This window comes from Eulemur rufifrons, chromosome 15 (genome assembly GCF_041146395.1).
Source record: "Eulemur rufifrons isolate Redbay chromosome 15, OSU_ERuf_1, whole genome shotgun sequence".
NCBI lineage: Eukaryota > Metazoa > Chordata > Mammalia > Primates > Lemuridae > Eulemur > Eulemur rufifrons.
The window spans coordinates 5,557,888-5,574,315 of NC_090997.1; the positions used below are offsets into that span (position 1 = coordinate 5,557,888).

Below are 16,428 nucleotides of genomic sequence, written 5' to 3' on the forward strand. Positions count from 1 at the left end.
CAGGTTTTACTGCGACCCCATTATCAAGGATATTTGTACATCACATAATGTTTAGAGAGGACTGAAACCCTGATGATGGCAGTTTTTGGTCTGTGGAGGAGGCGAAGTGGAGTGGTAAATTATGGTCCAATCCCACGGCAAAGCTCACGATCTACAAGCAACATGGGCGTCAGCTAAAATCAAACACAGTTCGAGTCCTTAAGTACAACAGGACCCGGACATCCGTTCTGACCCATTGCTTCAGGGAGTGACGGAGGAGGGGAGAAGCTGAGGGTCAGCAGCGGAGGATCCGCCCCTTCATCAAACCCCGCCCCGCTCCAGTCGTTATGCCCTAACCCCGCCCACAACGAATGCTTTCGTTTTGGCCCCGCCCCGTCGGCGGACCCGCCCTCGGCCTTGGCCCCGCTCCCTACTCTCGGGCAGGTGTAGTTCCTGGCCCCGCCCCGCCCCGCCCCGCCCCGCCCCTTCCTGCCTGCCCTCGCGCCCCGCCTCTCGCTCGGGCCCCGCCCTCAGCCGCTCCTCCGGCCTCCTTTTGCGACCGCGCGCGACCTGCTGCGGCCCCAGGCTGCGGAGCTCCCAAGCCTGTCCAGGCTTTGGGGAGGGGTTGTGGTGGGCGTCGGAGCACCCCGAGGGCCCCGCTGCGTCGAGGACAGCGCTGAGGTCCTCCGCTCCCCGCAGCCTTCGAGTTGAGGCCCCCAAACCAGAGTGAGGGGCGGCGCGGCACCGTGCACGGGCATGTTGACCCCGGACGCGGCGCCGCTGGGGGCTGAGGGCGCGGGGCCGGCGCCTTGGGCGCAGCTGGAGGCCCCCGCCCGCCTCCTGCTGCAGGCGCTGCAGGCAGGGCCCGAGGGGGCGCGGCGCGGCCTCGGGGTGCTGCGGGCGCTGGGCAGCCGCGGCGGGGAGCCCTTCTGCTGGGGCCGCTTCCTCGAGGCTCTGTGCCGGGAGGAGCCGGTCGTGCAGGGGCCCGACGGCCGCCTGGAGCTGTAAGTCCTCCGCCCGCGGGCCCTCGGCGTCACGGAAGGCAGGGGCTGTCGCTGCCTACCGTCTGTCTTAGACGGGTCTTGTAATTCCCCACAGCGAGGGGGGCCCTGCCGCGCACCCTATGAGGAGGGGCACTCTTCATGGAGCACCTACTGTGTGCGGGGCAGTGTGCGACACTGAGGATATGAAGACTTAAGACACGCCTTCTTGGCCGCGCTCACTCCTGTAGTCCTAGCTTCCTGGGAGGCCGAGGGGGTAGGATAGCTGCAGCTCAGGGGTTCCATGCCAGCCTGAGCACAGTGAAACCCCGTCTGTTTAAAAAAAGAAAAAGAAAAGACACGCCTTCTTTTTGGCTTAAATGAGTGCATTAGTTATAAGCGGAGTCAGATCAATTTTTTTTTTTTTTTTTGAGACAGAGTCTCACTCTGTTGCCCGGGCTAGAGTGCCATGGCGTCAGCCTAGCTCACAGCAACCTCAAACTCCTGGGCTCAAACGATCTTCCTGCCGCAGCCTCCCGAGTAGCTGGGACTACAGGCATGCGCCACCATGCCCGGCTAATTTTTCTATATATATTTTTAGTTGGCCAGAAAATTTCTTTCTATTTTTAGTACAGACGGGGTCTCGCTCTTGCTCAGGCTGGTCTCGAACTTCTGACCTTGAGCGATCCACCTGCCTCGGCCTCCCAGAGTGCTAGGATTACAGGTGTGAGCCACCGCGCCTGGCCTCAGATCAATTTTTATCTCTAAAAAAATGGACATGTATATAAAATGTGCATGTGTGATAAAATACTAAAGTAAATGAAAATAGATATTTAAAACATGTGATAAATGATGGCCTAAACAGCTAATTGTGGTGGCTGTATACTATCAACTCTCCAAAGCATTGAGCACTTTAAGGCAAGATCACTTTCCATAAGGATGGTGACTTTGAATCCATATTTTAATGTGCTTGATAATTTCTAGCTTTTTGGATGACATTGAACTTTTTTGGTACCTCTCTATGTGGCTGACAATTCCTACTAGGTGCAGAAGTGCGGGCTCTACCATTTCCTTATTTGGTTGCCCTTCTATTGGTATTATCTTCAGTCTTCGGTTTCTTTGCGGGCATCCTTTTGAGCCATGTGTCCGTTTTGTGACGATTTCTTTTGTTAAAAAATATAATACAATATCAAAGCCGTGTAACTAGCAAAGTTAATTAAAATACACAGAAGATGGGGGAAAAAAAAAAACCGAGTGAGTGAGATGCCGCGTTCAGCCCCTCCTGGTGTGGGCCTTCCACTCTTCCTGGATGCCCCTCCCCAACCTTTGGCTGACACTGCTGTGTGGAAGGCCAATCCATATGTTGAATATTCATAATGCTTAATTTCTTATGTTTTACATAAATAAGTAGAAATAGGAGTTCTAATATTTTCTTCCCACACTCCACTTTGAAGTTCTTTGAAGAGAGGGGTCAGGAGGACTTCTGAACCCTCACATTGGAGGCTATAGAAATGTTTGTCTGGCTGCCCGGCTTATTCTGGATAGAGTAAGGGGAGGGCAGGGGGCTTACCTAGGGCCCCTGTGTAGAACTGTATTTCAGTACGATTGATTTCCTTTGTAATCCTAGGTATTTCACTTTATGTATTTAACACTCTTATTCTGATAAGGGGTCTGTGGCACTAAAAAAAGTTAAAACCCCTTGGAGTAGGGTTTTCCCTACCTCTACCCCCAAAATCCTCCCACCACAAATTAACCATCCTTTTAACTTTGACTCTAGTTTTTCTCTCTCACATAGTATCTATATTCCAAAAAGAAATGGGTGTTTTCTTCGTCCCTCAGATCCCACGGGCCTCTGTGTGTTGACAAACAGCCCTGTAAAATCATGGATAAGGAGGGGCAGAGGTGTGGGTGGTGGGCTAGATGCAGCTATGACTTGCTTGCCAAAAATCATGCCTCAGGTCACACAGGACCTGGATTTGTGCCTCAGTGGAATTACAGGCAACTATATGGCATCATGGGCCTTTGGAGCACTGGCGAATAGTGTTAAATCAGAGGATGCTGGGCACTTGCAGGAGGAAGCACTCTTGTGCTCTTAACCCTGGGGCTCCAAAAGAAAAGACCCTCAGGCCACTCTCTCTGTTCCTTTGCCTTTGCAAATACTGTTTGGAATCTGTAAAGTGGTGTCATGAGTGCTTATTACCTGATGCCTCTGTTTCAAGTCTCACCTCCTCGGTGAAGGCTTCTCTCTCCACAGCTGCCCTTGCTGATCTCTGCACACTTACCCGCAGACAGTTAATTCATTCTATGAATGTGCACCAAGTGCCTGCTCTGGGCTGGCACTGTGCCCGGTACTAGGACTAGAGGGAGGAAACACTACTTCTGCCTTTCAGGGACTCACAATTTGGTGAAAGGAATATGAGAGCTGGACAGATGAATACCAGGGGATTGCCAAGGGTGACCACAGACTAAGCATTGCACAGCATCCTGGAATATTATTTTTACCTAAAATTTTGGAAAGGCCTTTTTAAAATGTAAAGCAAGCATGGATCTATTATAGGGTAGGTTCCAACATGAATTTTTGAGCTTTGAGATTCCAAAGAGGTCAAAGAACAGGCCAGCCTGGCATATAATAAATGCTCACTGAATACTTGTTGAGTGACTCTCGTGCTGTCTCCTCCGTCCACAGTGACTTGAAGGTATCACCTGCCTGACCCAATATGTCCATGGCCATCCAGCCCTCAGCTCTGCCCAGTCTGCCCTGTGCTCTCCCCGCTTCAGCCAGACGCTCTAACTGCTTTCTCTCCCTCTGCTACCCAGGAAGCCACTGTTGCTGAGATTGCCCCAGTTATGCCAGAGGAACCTGATGTCCCTGCTCATGGCTGTTTGGCCATCACTGCCTGAAAGTGGGCTTCTCTCTGTGCTGCAGATTGCCCAGCAGGACCTGGTCTCGGACCCTGATGCCTGGCTCCGTGCCCTGGGGGAATTGCTGCAAAGGGACCTGGGGGGTGGGGCTTCCCTTGAGGGAGCTTCCTTACTGTCCAAAAGGTGCCAGAGACAGCTCCAAGGCCTGTGTAGGCAGCTGGGCCAAGGGGGCAGGAGGTTGAAATTGCCCCAGGTTCCAGACCCTGAACAAGAGGAAGAGGACAGGGACTCTCAGCAGTCTGGGAAACGCAGAAAGGAGCCCGAGGAAGAGCCTGCCAGTCCTGATGGAGAGAGAGCCCCCAAAAGATTCAGGTGTGCAGAAAGGGGAGAAGAAGCAGATGAGGATAAGAGACCTGCACATGAGTCGTTGGAATCCCTGGCAGGTGGAGAAGGTGCATCTCCCATTAAGAACCAGCCTGTCCTGGGAGCTGAGACCAGCAAGGCTAGTCCGAGGCTGGAGGATGCTAAGGGTCCAGCTGAGAGTTTGCGGTTGCCCAAAGCTCTCCAGGTACTGTACTGGGGAGGCTGAGTTTAGAGTGATCCTTCAGGGTGGCAGGCTTATCCATGGTGAAGGCTGGTTGGGACACTTTCCCAATAGGGATGACTCTGTAGTTCACGGAGGAAGGGGGAGGAGGGCAGGGTTGAGGGAATGTAGCCTCCACTCCACAGACTCCTAAGGAGTGGTAGGGAAGGGAGTTAGTGGAGGTAGGAAATATTTGTCCTAATTATCTATAACGTGGGGCTAAAGGGTGCCAGGCAAGAGTAGAGGCTCTGGAGCCACCCCTGCCATCCCATCCTTTGGGCTGGGGGGAATTGTGCCAGCGTCCAGCCTGCCCTCCTGGTCCAAGGACTGGGTCTACCCAAATTTGGGTTGAATCCAGAGAAGACAATAGACAACTGGATTTCACATGGGTCTTGTCTAGTTTGGATTCTAGTCAGGCAGTTTTCAAGATAGACGCTTCATGTTCTTGACTGTCTTCAGTCATCTTTGTCCACTAGCTCCCGCTGACCTGGGGCCTTCTCAGGAGAGGGAGCTGAGACTGGGCTTGAGGCCGTGCTGCAGGGGCAGGGACTTGGTGGTGACGGTGCTCTCCTCCACAGGACCAGGTTCCCAGGCTGCAGCAGCTGCTGAAGACCTTTGGGGAGGTGACTGGCCCCACCCTGCTCACCCTAGCCCTGCTTCCTCCTCCTCCCCAGACCTTGACGGTGCCCAGGGAGGCCCCAGTGCAGTGAGGCACAGGCGGGTTGGGGGAGGCAGGGTTGGAGTAAAGGTCAGAGAACAGTCTCTACAGGGGCTTTTCTCCACCCAAGTACAGACATGTCATCTAACCCCAGGCAACTTCCTCTCCTGTAGTAGCACTTTTCATGATCTCAGCCACTCCCTTTGCCAACTGAAGAGATAGCCTCAGTGACTTGTCACCAAGAGCTCTGCCAGCCCTGACATGGGATTTCTCTCCCCAGGGGCTGGAGGGTTTGGAGGATGCCCCCCCAGTTGAGCTACAGCTTCTGCACGAATGCAGTCCCAGCCAGGTGAGTCCAGATAGACTGCCTGGCCCTGAGGTTATATCTTCTCTCCCCTACCTTTCCCTGTGTATGTTTCCCTGCCTCATATGGGAAATTTGGGAGGGTATTTTGTTGCTTTCTCTCTGTCAGAGCTATGGGTCACCCTGAGTGGTTTCTTTTAGACCTTAGTTCCTCCCCCGAGGGCAGCTCTCCCAGCCTTACCTGGCCCTGGAGTGTCTGTCCTGCTCCTGCTGCTGCTCAGTTGGCTTGAGATAGTCTAGCAGAGGCAGACTGAGTGTCCCCATGTCCTTCCTCCCCTCTCTGCCTGGCCCTGTCAGCAGATGGACCTGCTGTGTGCCCAGTTGCAGCTGCCCCAGCTCTCAGACACAGGTCTCCTGCAGCTCTGCACCTGGCTGCTGGCCCTGTCACCAGATCTTAGCTTCAGCAATGCCACTGTGCTGACCAGGAGCCTCTTTCTTGGACGGGTAGGTGCATTGGCAGGCGCTCAGAGTGCCAGTGACGACGAGGAAGAGCGTCTGAGCCTTCAGAAGGGTGGTGCTTGGGAGAGGGCATTCCCAGCTGTCCAGGCATTGGTCTTTCTGGCAGGCTGGGGCAAGGAAAGGATCCTGCTTGACTGGCAGGGAATGGACTCCCAGGCTGTTAACCTACATGGCATCTGAGTCCTCCCTCTTGGGCCCTAGAACACTTCAAGGAGCTGATCAAGGGGCTGTCAGGGATTTGGGAGCTGGGGAAGGGAGCTATGTATCTTTTCCAGTGGGTGGGCCCATGTGAGTCCTAAATAAAATCACCTGGTTTTTTTCCTTTGTAATGTGTATCACCATCTGAAATAGATGTCTGATGTTGAAAAGAACAACAAAATGAATTTTTCCTTCCCATTGGCTATAGATCCTCTCCCTGACTTCCTCAGCCTCTCGCCTGCTTACGACTGCCCTGACCTCCTTCTGTGCCAAGTATACCCACCCTGTCTGCAGAGCCCTCCTTGGCCCTGTGCTCCAGGCCCCAGACACAGGTAATTTCGGAACCAGCCCCAGGCCTGGTAGCTCTGCCCTGTCTGTTCCCAGCACCCTTCATCCCAGGGTGGCCCTGGCTGGAGTTGAGTATTTAGTGGGTAAAGATGTTTGTTGCTTCCTTGATGGTCCAGGCTGGGCATTCAGTTCCCCCCTCATCCCATCTTTTCCCGCCATTTTCCCTCAGACTTTTCCCCTCTGCTTTCCCCTACCTAGGTCCAGCTCAGACAGAGTTACTGTGTTGCCTTATGAAGGACGAGTCCCTGGAGCCAGGTGCACTGGTTCTAATGCTGGGGTGAGTGTGCAGGCCTCTGTGCTATCCCCACTCCCACCTTCTTCCCCAGGCGAGGCCTGCGCCTGGCACTCTGGGGTTGGAGCCAACTGGGCACCAGGCCCTGTGCCTTTCCACCTATGGGCCCTTGCAAGTTGCTATCCTGTGCACCTTCCTGAGCCCAGGGTTGCAGTCTTTCACAATTCTGCCTCTGCAGGGTGTGGGGCTGGCTCCGTACCAGGCTGGCGGTCCCTGCTCTTGAGTAGTTCACAGCATAGTTGGAACATGGCACAGTGGTTAAGAGCATTGGCTCTGGAGTCAGACAGACATGGTTTCCTTTTTTTTTTTTTTTTTTCTGAGACAGAGTCTCTCTCTGTTGCCCGGGGAGAGTGCTGTGGCTTTAGCCTAGCTCACAGCAACCTCAAACTCCTGGGCTGAAGCCATCCTCCTGCCTCAGCCTCCCGAGTAGCTGGGACTACAGGTGTGCACCACCACGCCTGGCTAGTTTCTTCTATTTTTAGTAGAGACGGGGGTCTTGCTTTTGCTCAGGCCGGTCTCAAACTCCTGACCTCAAGCGATCCTCCCACCTCAGCCTCCCAGAGTGCTAGGATTTCAGGCGTGAGCCACCACGCCCAGCCTAGACATGGTTTCAAATCTCAACGCTGCCTTTTATTTAAATGTGTGAACTCAAAAATGTTACTCTCTCTGCGACTTAGTTTCCTCATATGAAAAATGAGGATAATATTTATAGGATTTTACTAGACATTAAATGTGATAATGCATATAATGAGTTTAATACAATATTTGGCATCTAGTAAGTGCTCAAAAATTAGCATTAAGTTGGTGTTAAACTTGAGCATTAAAATTGGGGAGTCAGGATACAGACATGTGAAATAATGAGTAACACCTCATTGGACACAGACCTGAAATATAAAACGCTAAGTATAATATAAGAATAGAACAGCCCAAAACTAATGTCAGCCACCATTTATTGAGCACTTACTCTATGCTTTAGATTCTCAATTAGACTTCATGCAATCCTGGGTGGTAGGTGCTGCTCCTGCCTTAGAGATGCAAAAAGTGAGGTTAAGGGACGTGGCAGAGGTCACATGGCCAGCAAGTGATAAAGCATGGGATCAAACGCAAGTCCATCCACCCAAGAAGCCACACTGTTTCCACTGTACAAGCTGCCTTTCCAAACAAGGTGGGGACTGTGCAGTGGGACAGGAGGCGCAGCTGGAGTGCACATCACGTGGGTTGGACTCTGCAGGAAGGCTCACCTTCTCTAGGAAGCCTCATGTGTGTCATCTCACCCCACTGTCCTCCTCTTCTCTGAGTTTCCTTCACCTTTTGTTCTCAGGATGCACTCTCTCTCTCCTCCTAGTTATTTTTGGGGGGACCTTTTTACATCTCACTACCAAATCCTTTGTTGTCAGCTTCTGGGGATTTCAGGGTTGTGACCTTCCTGGCACTTGTATGGATTCTGCAGCATTGGCTACTGAGGCTGCTGCCAGCATCAGAGGGGCTCTGGCTATTCTCTGGTGGCCTTAGCCTGCTGTGAGGAGCTGGGGCAGAAGATACCCAGGCTTGGGTGGGAGGCCAGGCTTTTCTTACTGGGGCCTCTGTTTTGCAGACAGATCTTGGAGCTGCCTTGGAAGGAGGAAACTTTCTTGGTGCTGCAGTCACTCCTGGAGCGCCAGGTGAGCAGGCTGCCTCGGGCAGGAGTGGACGAAGTGCTGCAGTGCTGTGGAGGAGCGTGGGGCTCCTGGGTTTCTGAGTCCTTCAGTGATGGAGGGTGCCCTGTGACAGTGGCATGTCAGGAACAGAGAGCCGACTGCATGGTCGGTCTAGCTCCACCTCTTAATAGCCGTAGGGCCTTGCGGTGGGAATCTTCTGATGCATGTGTAAATTTAATTTTATTTTTGAATAGGTAATAGATACATATATTCACAATTTTAAAAGCTGGAAAGGATACAGTGAAAAATATTCCGCTTACTTCTCTCTCCCAGCTATCCATGTGCCCCTCCCCAGGGCTATGACCAGCGTTACTAGTTTCAGGGCGGCCCTCCCAGAGGTGCCGTGTCTATATATGTGGAAACATGTTTAAATGTACTCCCCACCTCCTTTTTATGTAGGTTATAACACACCAAGCTCAGTGTTCTCTTTACCTAGCTTTTTTTACTTAACAATATATTTTGGCAATTTTTTCATATCAGTATCTAAATTTCTGCCTCATTTGTTTGTATCTTAGGTAATTGACTGAATTTTTTTATGCCTCAGTTTCCTCATCTACAAAAGGGGAGTTATAGCACTTACCACCTGAGACTGGGGTGAGGTCCACATGAGATAATTGGTATATAAAGTGCTCGGAATGGTGCCTGATGGGCAGTGTTTATTAAATTACTATTATGAAGAGCTAGGTTAGTGTGCTGGCAGTGTCCCTCAGCACCTTTCACTGCTTTTATCTCCAACCACTGAGCCCGACTAGGGATGCTTGGCTTCCCCTTAGTGCTAATGTGAGCCTTTGCAACAGGAGCCACCATTTTCTGAGACCTGTGTATCAGGTTTTATGTACATTATCTCATTTAATCCTTTTTACAGTCTTCAGAGTTAGATATTATGAGCCCCATTTTACAGATATGGAAACTGAGGCTTAGCTTGGTTAAGCAACCTGCCCAGAGTTACCCAGCTAGAAAGTGGTGGAGTTGGGACTTGGATCCAGGGCTGGCAGAAGGAAGAGCCCAGGCCTTTCCTGTGATACTACTCCATTTCCCAATGTGTGCAGGTAGAGATGACCCCTGAGAAGTTCAACGTCTTGATGGAGAAGCTCTGTAAAGAGGGGCTGGCAGCCACCACCTCCATGGCCTATGCCAAGCTGATGCTGACAGTGATGATCAAGTACCAGGCCAATGTGAGTGTTGATAGGGCCATGGGGGCTGGTCCTGCCACAGGGGTATAATGGACAGATATGTTTGCCAGGGGTAAAATCCTGAATATTAGCTAGAGAAAGCACGAGTTCAGGATCAGGACTGGGACTGCTTAGGAGTTCGTTCACCTAGCTGACACCTCTTTGGGCCAGATGCTGTATGGGACATTGGGAAATTGGCAGTGACCATAATGCAGTCCCTGCCTTTGCGTTGACCCTGTCCCTTAACCCTGTGACATGTAGCAACATGTCAGAAGAGAAAGCATGGCCCAAAAGGAAGGTGGCAACCACATGGAGTATCTGAACATCAAGTTTCCTCATCTGTAAAAATGGGAGGGTTGTGAGGATTATGTGAAGTAATGTGTATGTGTATGTATGAAGTAATGCCTATAAAGCCACATACTAAACACCCAGTAGTTGCCAACTATTATTACTGTGGCCAGCTTAGTAAGTTGTGCAGCTAGTATTTGACTCCAGGTCCACCAGAATTCGTGGTGGTTAACCATGGTGAACCAATGAGATTAGATTGCTTAGGAGTCTCCTCCTCCTCCCCCATCCTCCTGTGTCCTGGCTTCCTGTCTCCTTCCTAAACAGAGCCCATGGGGTAGTGGGGAGATCGGAGGAATCTGCTGCTAGAGTACTGACAAGATTCTTTCTTCACCCCAGATCACTGAGGCGCAGAGGCTGGGCCTGGCTGTGGCCCTAGAGCCCAACACCACCTTCCTGAGGAAGTCCCTTCAGGCCACCTTGAGACATTTGGGCCCCTGACCACACAGCAAGGGAACACCCTCCTGGAGCTCCATCACCAGCTTCCTGAAGGACATTTCTACCTTGGCCACCTTTCCCTGACCCCTTGCCTGGGGGTAAAGGCTGAGCCTGGCCATTCTAGGGACCAACTGCCTTCCTGTTGCAGGCTGCAGAGAGGCCATTTTGGCTTCCCAGCCAGCAAGGAAGCTTCTGGGGTAAAGGAGCTAGATGAGCTATATTTTCAAGGGCCGCTGGCCCTAGGCTCACTCCTCGTCAATTCTAAGGCTGCAGGGACAGAAATTTTCTGATAGGCCTCGAGCAGATCCAGAGTAGACATGATGCTCTAGGAGATCTGGTACCTATGTGCTCGGCACAGGTCCCTTGTGCTTAGGTGTACGTTATGGCCTTCTGTGTTTTTGTTTCTGACTTGAATAATAATTTACCAATTGTATTTAATAAAAAGCTTCGATAATGTCTTATTAGAGGCAGTGCCTGCCTTCCCATCCTGACCCCCTCCACGCCCCGCTCAGTAACAAGGGCATCTTTTTCTTGGTGAAGGGAAGGTTGTAGGGTGTTAGTTCTGAAGTTCATTCATTCACCCTGTGGGCCAGATGATGTGTGATGCCAGCCACCCAGCCCTATCAGAGCTGCCTGTTCAGTGAGTGAGGCAGGCAGCGACCACTGGGCAGGCAGGCAGATGGGAACAGGGGGGCTTAAATGTGAGAGTGACTCAGTTCTGGAGTTGGGGAAGGGTTTTGGGCAGATGACATTTGAGGAGGGATCTGAAGGGCTCCTAGGGTTACTGTGGGCTGATGATGGCACCCACTGGGCAAAGGAAAGGGCAGAAAAGACACCTTATAGATGTGCAATGCTGTGGGCCTGTTTTATATCTTTGTATTTCGGGAGCGCCTACGTGGGTGCCTTGTTCATAGTAAACACTTAATACATAAATGTTTGAATTAACTGTCAAGTGAAAGTTCCCCATAGTACCTTCCCAGCTCTTCCCCACTGCAGGCGTTGAGAGGCCAGGAACCGAACTTTCTTGACACTTCCCTTACCATATGAGTCCACAGAGCAAGATGCTGAGGGAGGGAGGTCAGGCCTAGCACTGAGCCTGCTTTTGAGAACAGAATCTGGTGTGGGCCGGGCGCGGTGGCTCACGCCTGTAATCCTAGCACTCTGGGAGGCCGAGGCGGGTGGATTGTTTGAGCTCAGGAGTTCGAGACCAGCCTGAGCAAGAGCGAGACCCCGTCTCTACTAAAAATAGAAAGAAATTATCTGGCCAACTAAAATATATATAGAAAATATTAGCCGGGCATGGTGGCGCATGCCTGTAGTCCCAGCTACTCAGGAGGCTGAGGCAGTAGGATCACTTGAGCCCAGGAGTTTGAGGTTGCTGTGAGCTAGGCTGACGCCACGGCACTCACTCTAGCCAGGGCAACAACGCCACACTCTGTCTACAAAAAAAAAAAAAAACAATCTGGTGTGGAGGGCAGCAGGGATTTGAGGGACAAGCATGCTGCAGTCGCATGCTGTCAGCTGCCATCACGGTACTCTCCGCTGTATGTGTGACTATTGAAGCTCCAGCCCCGGGCCCGGTCACTTCCCCAGGGGCCCAGGAGCAGCGGGCGCGAAGGGGATATTCCCAGCGTGCCGTGGGAGCTCAGGATCACCGCGAGTCCAGCTGTCCTTGCGCAGGTTAGCAGAGCAGCGCGCGGCGGCGCCCTCCGGCGGCTGCAGACGGCAGCGCTCCTCGGGGCTGAGCGACCGGACCACGCTGTGGAGTAGGCCGTGAGAACAAGGCATTTCTCGCGAGAACAGGACCACTATTTGGGCGCATGCGCGAACTCCGTTAGTCTCTTTTCCGGTTATCGCGGCGCGAGGAGTGCAGCCATGAGGTGAGTGGTGTTGAAGGTTCTATCTGCGTACATCCGCACCTCGAGACACCCCGCCAAGGATGGGGACTTTGCATGTCGAGTCGGGGGGCCCTGCGCCGGCTTTGCCGCGGGGCATTTCTTGCAGTTGGTCTGCCTGCGGGTCTCTATTTCCGCCAGGTCCGGTCCCCAGGAGAGTCCCTCTTCCTCCGGGGCTTGGGTCTGGTTCTGGGGCCCTGTCGCCTGGCTTAGTGTCAGGAATGCCCGGTGGAGTCCGTCGTGGTCCGTCTGTCTCGAAGCCTGGAGACTCGGAGGCTTCCGAGCAGGCCGAAGTGGTGACCCCGCGGCGCCCCGGCCCTGAGCGCGGCCTTGCTTCTCTCCCGCAGCAGCAAAGTCTCTCGCGACACCCTGTACGAGGCGGTGCGGGAAGTCCTGCACGGGAACCAGCGCAAGCGCCGCAAGTGAGCGCGGCCTCCCCGCGGGGGGGCCGGGGGCCGGGAAGGTGGGAAAAGCTGGCGGCGGCTGGTTAACTTTATTCCTTTCCCTAAGGTTTTTGGAGACGGTGGAGCTGCAGATCAGCTTGAAGAACTATGATCCTCAGAAGGACAAACGCTTCTCTGGCACCGTCAGGTTGGCACTGTTCTGACCCCACCCAGCCCTCGGTGCCCTGGTGCCTGTCTCCTCCCCTTCAGGCTCTTGCTGAGGCCGAGGCAGGCACGTGCGGTACTGATGTGCCAGGGTAGTTCAGACCCCTGCTCCGGGCAGGCGCGGCTGGACGGACCCCCACCCTGGGTCTTAAAACATGAGGGGAGGCGTGGGGAGGCCTTGGCCGAGCCCGCCGGCCAGTCTGAGAAGCCAGGCTGGCTGTTGGTGAATGTGGACGCTCTGGGTAAGGCTCGGTGGCTGCTGCAGTCCTAGACCCTTCACCTTCCCTTGGCACCCAGGGCTGGGCATGACCTTTTCTCTCCCCGCTAAACGCAGGCTCAAGTCCACCCCCCGCCCCAAGTTCTCTGTGTGTGTCTTGGGGGACCAGCAGCACTGCGATGAGGCCAAGGCTGTGGACATCCCCCACATGGACATCGAGGCGCTGAAGAAACTCAACAAAAATAAGAAGCTGGTCAAGAAGCTGGGTTAGTGCGGTTTTGTATTTGGGGTGGGGGCCCAGGCAGTTTGCATGGGAGCGGCAGAGAACTGGTTTTCTGCCAGTTTGATTTTTAAACGATCGGGGGGGGGGGGGGGGCAGAATCACAAAGGAAAAGATCTGCTGTGGTTGGTTAGCAGCCTGAGTGGTAACTTGTAGCTTTATGAAGGCTTGTTTTTTAGATTTGCTTTGAGAATTATGTTATGTGAGAGGGGGGAGCCCAGGCATTGCTTCTGTCTAAACAGATGAGGTTCATTTAAGTTGACTGGCCAGGTGCTGTTGAGCTGTGAGTTGGAATTTCTACTTCCTGTGTTCTACTTCAGTGGTTTCTTTCTGATTCTGTCCTGCACCGTCTAGGCAGTGGTATTAGACCTGTTTTCCAGATAGGAAACAGGTGTCTCCAGTTGTCACATGCCTAAGGTCTACAGCTAGGAAGTGAGAAGGCAGGATTTGAGCCCAGGCCATCTTGACCAGAGCATCCCTTGTACGATGGAGATAGCACGGATTGTGGGTCAGCCTGGTCTGAGACCAGGTTTCAGGACCAGTAAAAGTCTAGAGAGGATGGAGCCACTCACTGGAAACAGCATGGGTGTGGGGGAGGGTTAAAAAGACGTGGAGGCCACTTATGTGGTTGGTTTATGTGCTTTTATGACCTGAATAGCACACTGGAGGTGTACCTCAGTGGCCAGGTCCTAAGCATCCAATGGCTTTCTCTTTGCCAGCCAAGAAGTATGATGCCTTTTTGGCCTCAGAGTCTCTTATCAAGCAGATCCCGCGAATCCTGGGCCCAGGCCTAAATAAGGCTGGCAAGTTTCCTTCCCTGCTGACACACAATGAAAACATGGTGGCCAAAGTTGATGAGGTGAAGTCCACAATCAAGTTCCAGATGAAGAAGGTAAGGCAGTGTGGTGGGTTGCCCTGGGTGGGTGTGCTGACAGGGTCCATATTGTACCCCGTGGGGCCATTCGGAATCCTGCGTTCGTGTTCCTCCGGATACTTAATGGTATTGGACAAGAGCACTGTGCAGGATTGAAGCTTTTTGAATAACCCTGGTTTTCCTTGGCCTGGATCCAAGCACCAGCTCATTAGGTCATGGGGAGGAGGGGTGGGCCATCTGCCATCCTTCCACCAACCTGACGTGACCCTCTTCCCCTCCTGCCAGGTTCTGTGTCTGGCTGTGGCTGTTGGGCATGTGAAGATGACAGACGATGAGCTGGTGTACAATATCCACCTGGCTGTTAACTTTTTGGTGTCATTGCTCAAGAAGAATTGGCAGAACGTCCGGGCTTTATACATCAAGAGCACCATGGGCAAGCCCCAGCGCCTGTATTAAGGCACATTCTAATAAATCCCAGTGCTGCCGTCCCTTGTCTGCCTATAGCTGGGGTGGGGATGAGTTGTGAGCTGGCAATAGGCCTTGGCACTGCTGATGACTGTGTGTGTGCAGTTTCTGTCCCCTTGGTGATGGGTAGTTAGGTACTACAGACAGGAGAGCATTCTTTTTCTGCCATCAAAATCCTGCAATTGGGTGGGGCATGGTGGCTAACACCTGTAATTCTAGCACTTTAGGAGGCCAAGGCAGGAGGATCATTTCAGACCAGCCTTACCAACATCGTGAAACCCCAGTCTCTACAAAAAATATAAGGTGCACCTCACTTACAGTCCCAGCTTTTCAGGAGGCTGAGGCTGTTGCGTTTGAGGTTCCAGTGAATTAACAGCAACTGCACTGTAACCCAGGCAACAGAGCAAGACCCTGTTCCCTATCCCTGGCCCCCAGACCGCAAAAAAGCTTGCAGGATTGTTAACAGGATTGGAGCTTTTCAAATTACCTTGAAAGGGCCACAGCAGGGCTGGGACTCTACAAGCTGCGTTGCTTCTAACTTACAGTGGCATGAGAGGCTGGACCTTCACAATGAAGACACTGATCATTGTCTCTGGCAGCTTTCTTAACCCATCCCTTGAAGCTGCTTCCATGTGTATCAGTGGTGCTTAATATGGACCTCTGAGCCCTAAGTTTTGATAGCTCTAAATGGAACATTAGGGAATCCTAGTATGTAGGAATCACAAGGAAAGTTCTTGCAAAGTGAAGATTGCACTCCTAAATGCTTTTGATAGGATGGGTCTGCAAACACTTAGAAATCAGTGTAGGATCTTAGCATTTCTGAGCTGTCTGACCCCAAATTGAATAGCCTACGTTTAGGTTCAGAAATGAGTGAGTAAATGTTGGGGGAGATACGGCCAACAACAAATGCACAAAATTAATGGACCCTGTTGCTTTTTTCTAGGGGAACCAGCAATGGGTGGAGGTCAGGCCATGGAAACTTCCATCAGGGCCTTCTGAGGCATTTCCCTGTTGCAGTTCTCTTGCCTCTAGCACCCGCTACTGGAAAGGTGGCTTTTGGTATGGGAAATACCTGTGGCTTAACCTTTGACTTGAATCTGCTTCATTTAACTTTGGTAAATAATGAAGCCAGTTCATTTTTTTTTTTTTTTTTTCTTCCCCTCTCTGAGAAAAGGGTCTTGGTCTGTCACCCAGGCTAGAGTACAGAGTACAGTGGCATAATTACCACTCATTGCAACCTCAAACTCCTGGGGTAACGTGATCCTCCTGCCTCAGCCTTCCATGTAGCTAAGACTACAGGTGTGCACCACCACACCTGGCTGGCTAATTTTTTTATTTTTTTGTAGAGATGTGGTCTTTTTACGTTGCCTAGGCTGGCCTCAAGTGATCCTCCTGGGATTACAGGTGTTAGCCACTGTGCCTGGCCTTTTCAAGTTTTTCTTGTCACCTATGGTCTGGTCTGAATCTGCTTTTTAATGGAACTGAAGGGTTGTTCCAAAGCATAACATTGGTACTGCAAAATGCAAGCTTTATCTGTCCTTGAACTGAAGAATACAAGGTTTTTACCCAAGATCTAGAGCAGTTGTTGCCATTTTAGCTTTTAAGTAACAGCTTTCAGGTAAGAAAGTACAAAACCTAATGGGGATGAGCATTGAATTTCAGTTTTTAGGATAACAGGCCAAGCCTGTGTCTTCCTCTTGTCCATCAACCACTGT

General features: G+C 52.0%; 2 protein-coding genes across 4 annotated transcripts; both read left to right on the forward strand.

The window, feature by feature from the left end:
- Positions 1-631: 631 nt before the first annotated feature.
- FANCE (FA complementation group E) lies at positions 632-10,672 on the forward strand. Of its 3 annotated transcripts, none has more exons than XM_069488555.1 (10): positions 632-983; positions 3,777-4,389; positions 4,983-5,027; positions 5,343-5,411; positions 5,723-5,869; positions 6,291-6,414; positions 6,629-6,707; positions 8,317-8,383; positions 9,469-9,594; positions 10,276-10,672. In XM_069488555.1, exons 1-10 carry the CDS (start codon positions 736-738, stop codon positions 10,375-10,377), a joined length of 1,620 nt encoding a protein of 539 aa, XP_069344656.1. In that variant the 5' UTR covers positions 632-735; the 3' UTR covers positions 10,378-10,672. The 3 variants fall into 3 exon arrangements, with proteins under 3 accessions (XP_069344656.1, XP_069344657.1, XP_069344658.1); XM_069488556.1 differs by having other exon boundaries at positions 5,726-5,869; XM_069488557.1 differs by lacking the exons at positions 8,317-8,383; positions 9,469-9,594 and having other exon boundaries at positions 5,726-5,869; positions 10,276-10,372.
- A 1,538-nt stretch (positions 10,673-12,210) lies between these two features.
- RPL10A (ribosomal protein L10a) lies at positions 12,211-14,736 on the forward strand. The gene is made up of 6 exons (XM_069488561.1): positions 12,211-12,254; positions 12,617-12,691; positions 12,780-12,860; positions 13,212-13,360; positions 14,094-14,266; positions 14,534-14,736. The coding sequence occupies exons 1-6, from the start codon at positions 12,250-12,252 to the stop codon at positions 14,702-14,704; spliced, it is 654 nt and encodes a 217-aa protein (XP_069344662.1). The 5' UTR covers positions 12,211-12,249; the 3' UTR covers positions 14,705-14,736.
- Positions 14,737-16,428: the final 1,692 nt, after the last annotated feature.

Bases quoted from the DNA above. Each gene is read 5' to 3' on its own strand.
- RPL10A (XM_069488561.1), top strand. The intron at 12,692-12,779 runs GTGAGCGCGGCC...CCTTTCCCTAAG, and splicing joins AACCAGCGCAAGCGCCGCAA to GTTTTTGGAGACGGTGGAGC. The intron at 13,361-14,093 runs GTTAGTGCGGTT...TCTCTTTGCCAG, and splicing joins GAAGCTGGTCAAGAAGCTGG to CCAAGAAGTATGATGCCTTT.
- FANCE (XM_069488555.1), top strand. From the start codon at position 736: ATGTTGACCCCGGACGCGGCGCCGCTGGGGGCTGAGGGCGCGGGGCCG. The intron at 5,412-5,722 runs GTGAGTCCAGAT...TGGCCCTGTCAG, and splicing joins ACGAATGCAGTCCCAGCCAG to CAGATGGACCTGCTGTGTGC. The intron at 6,415-6,628 runs GTAATTTCGGAA...TCCCCTACCTAG, and splicing joins GCTCCAGGCCCCAGACACAG to GTCCAGCTCAGACAGAGTTA.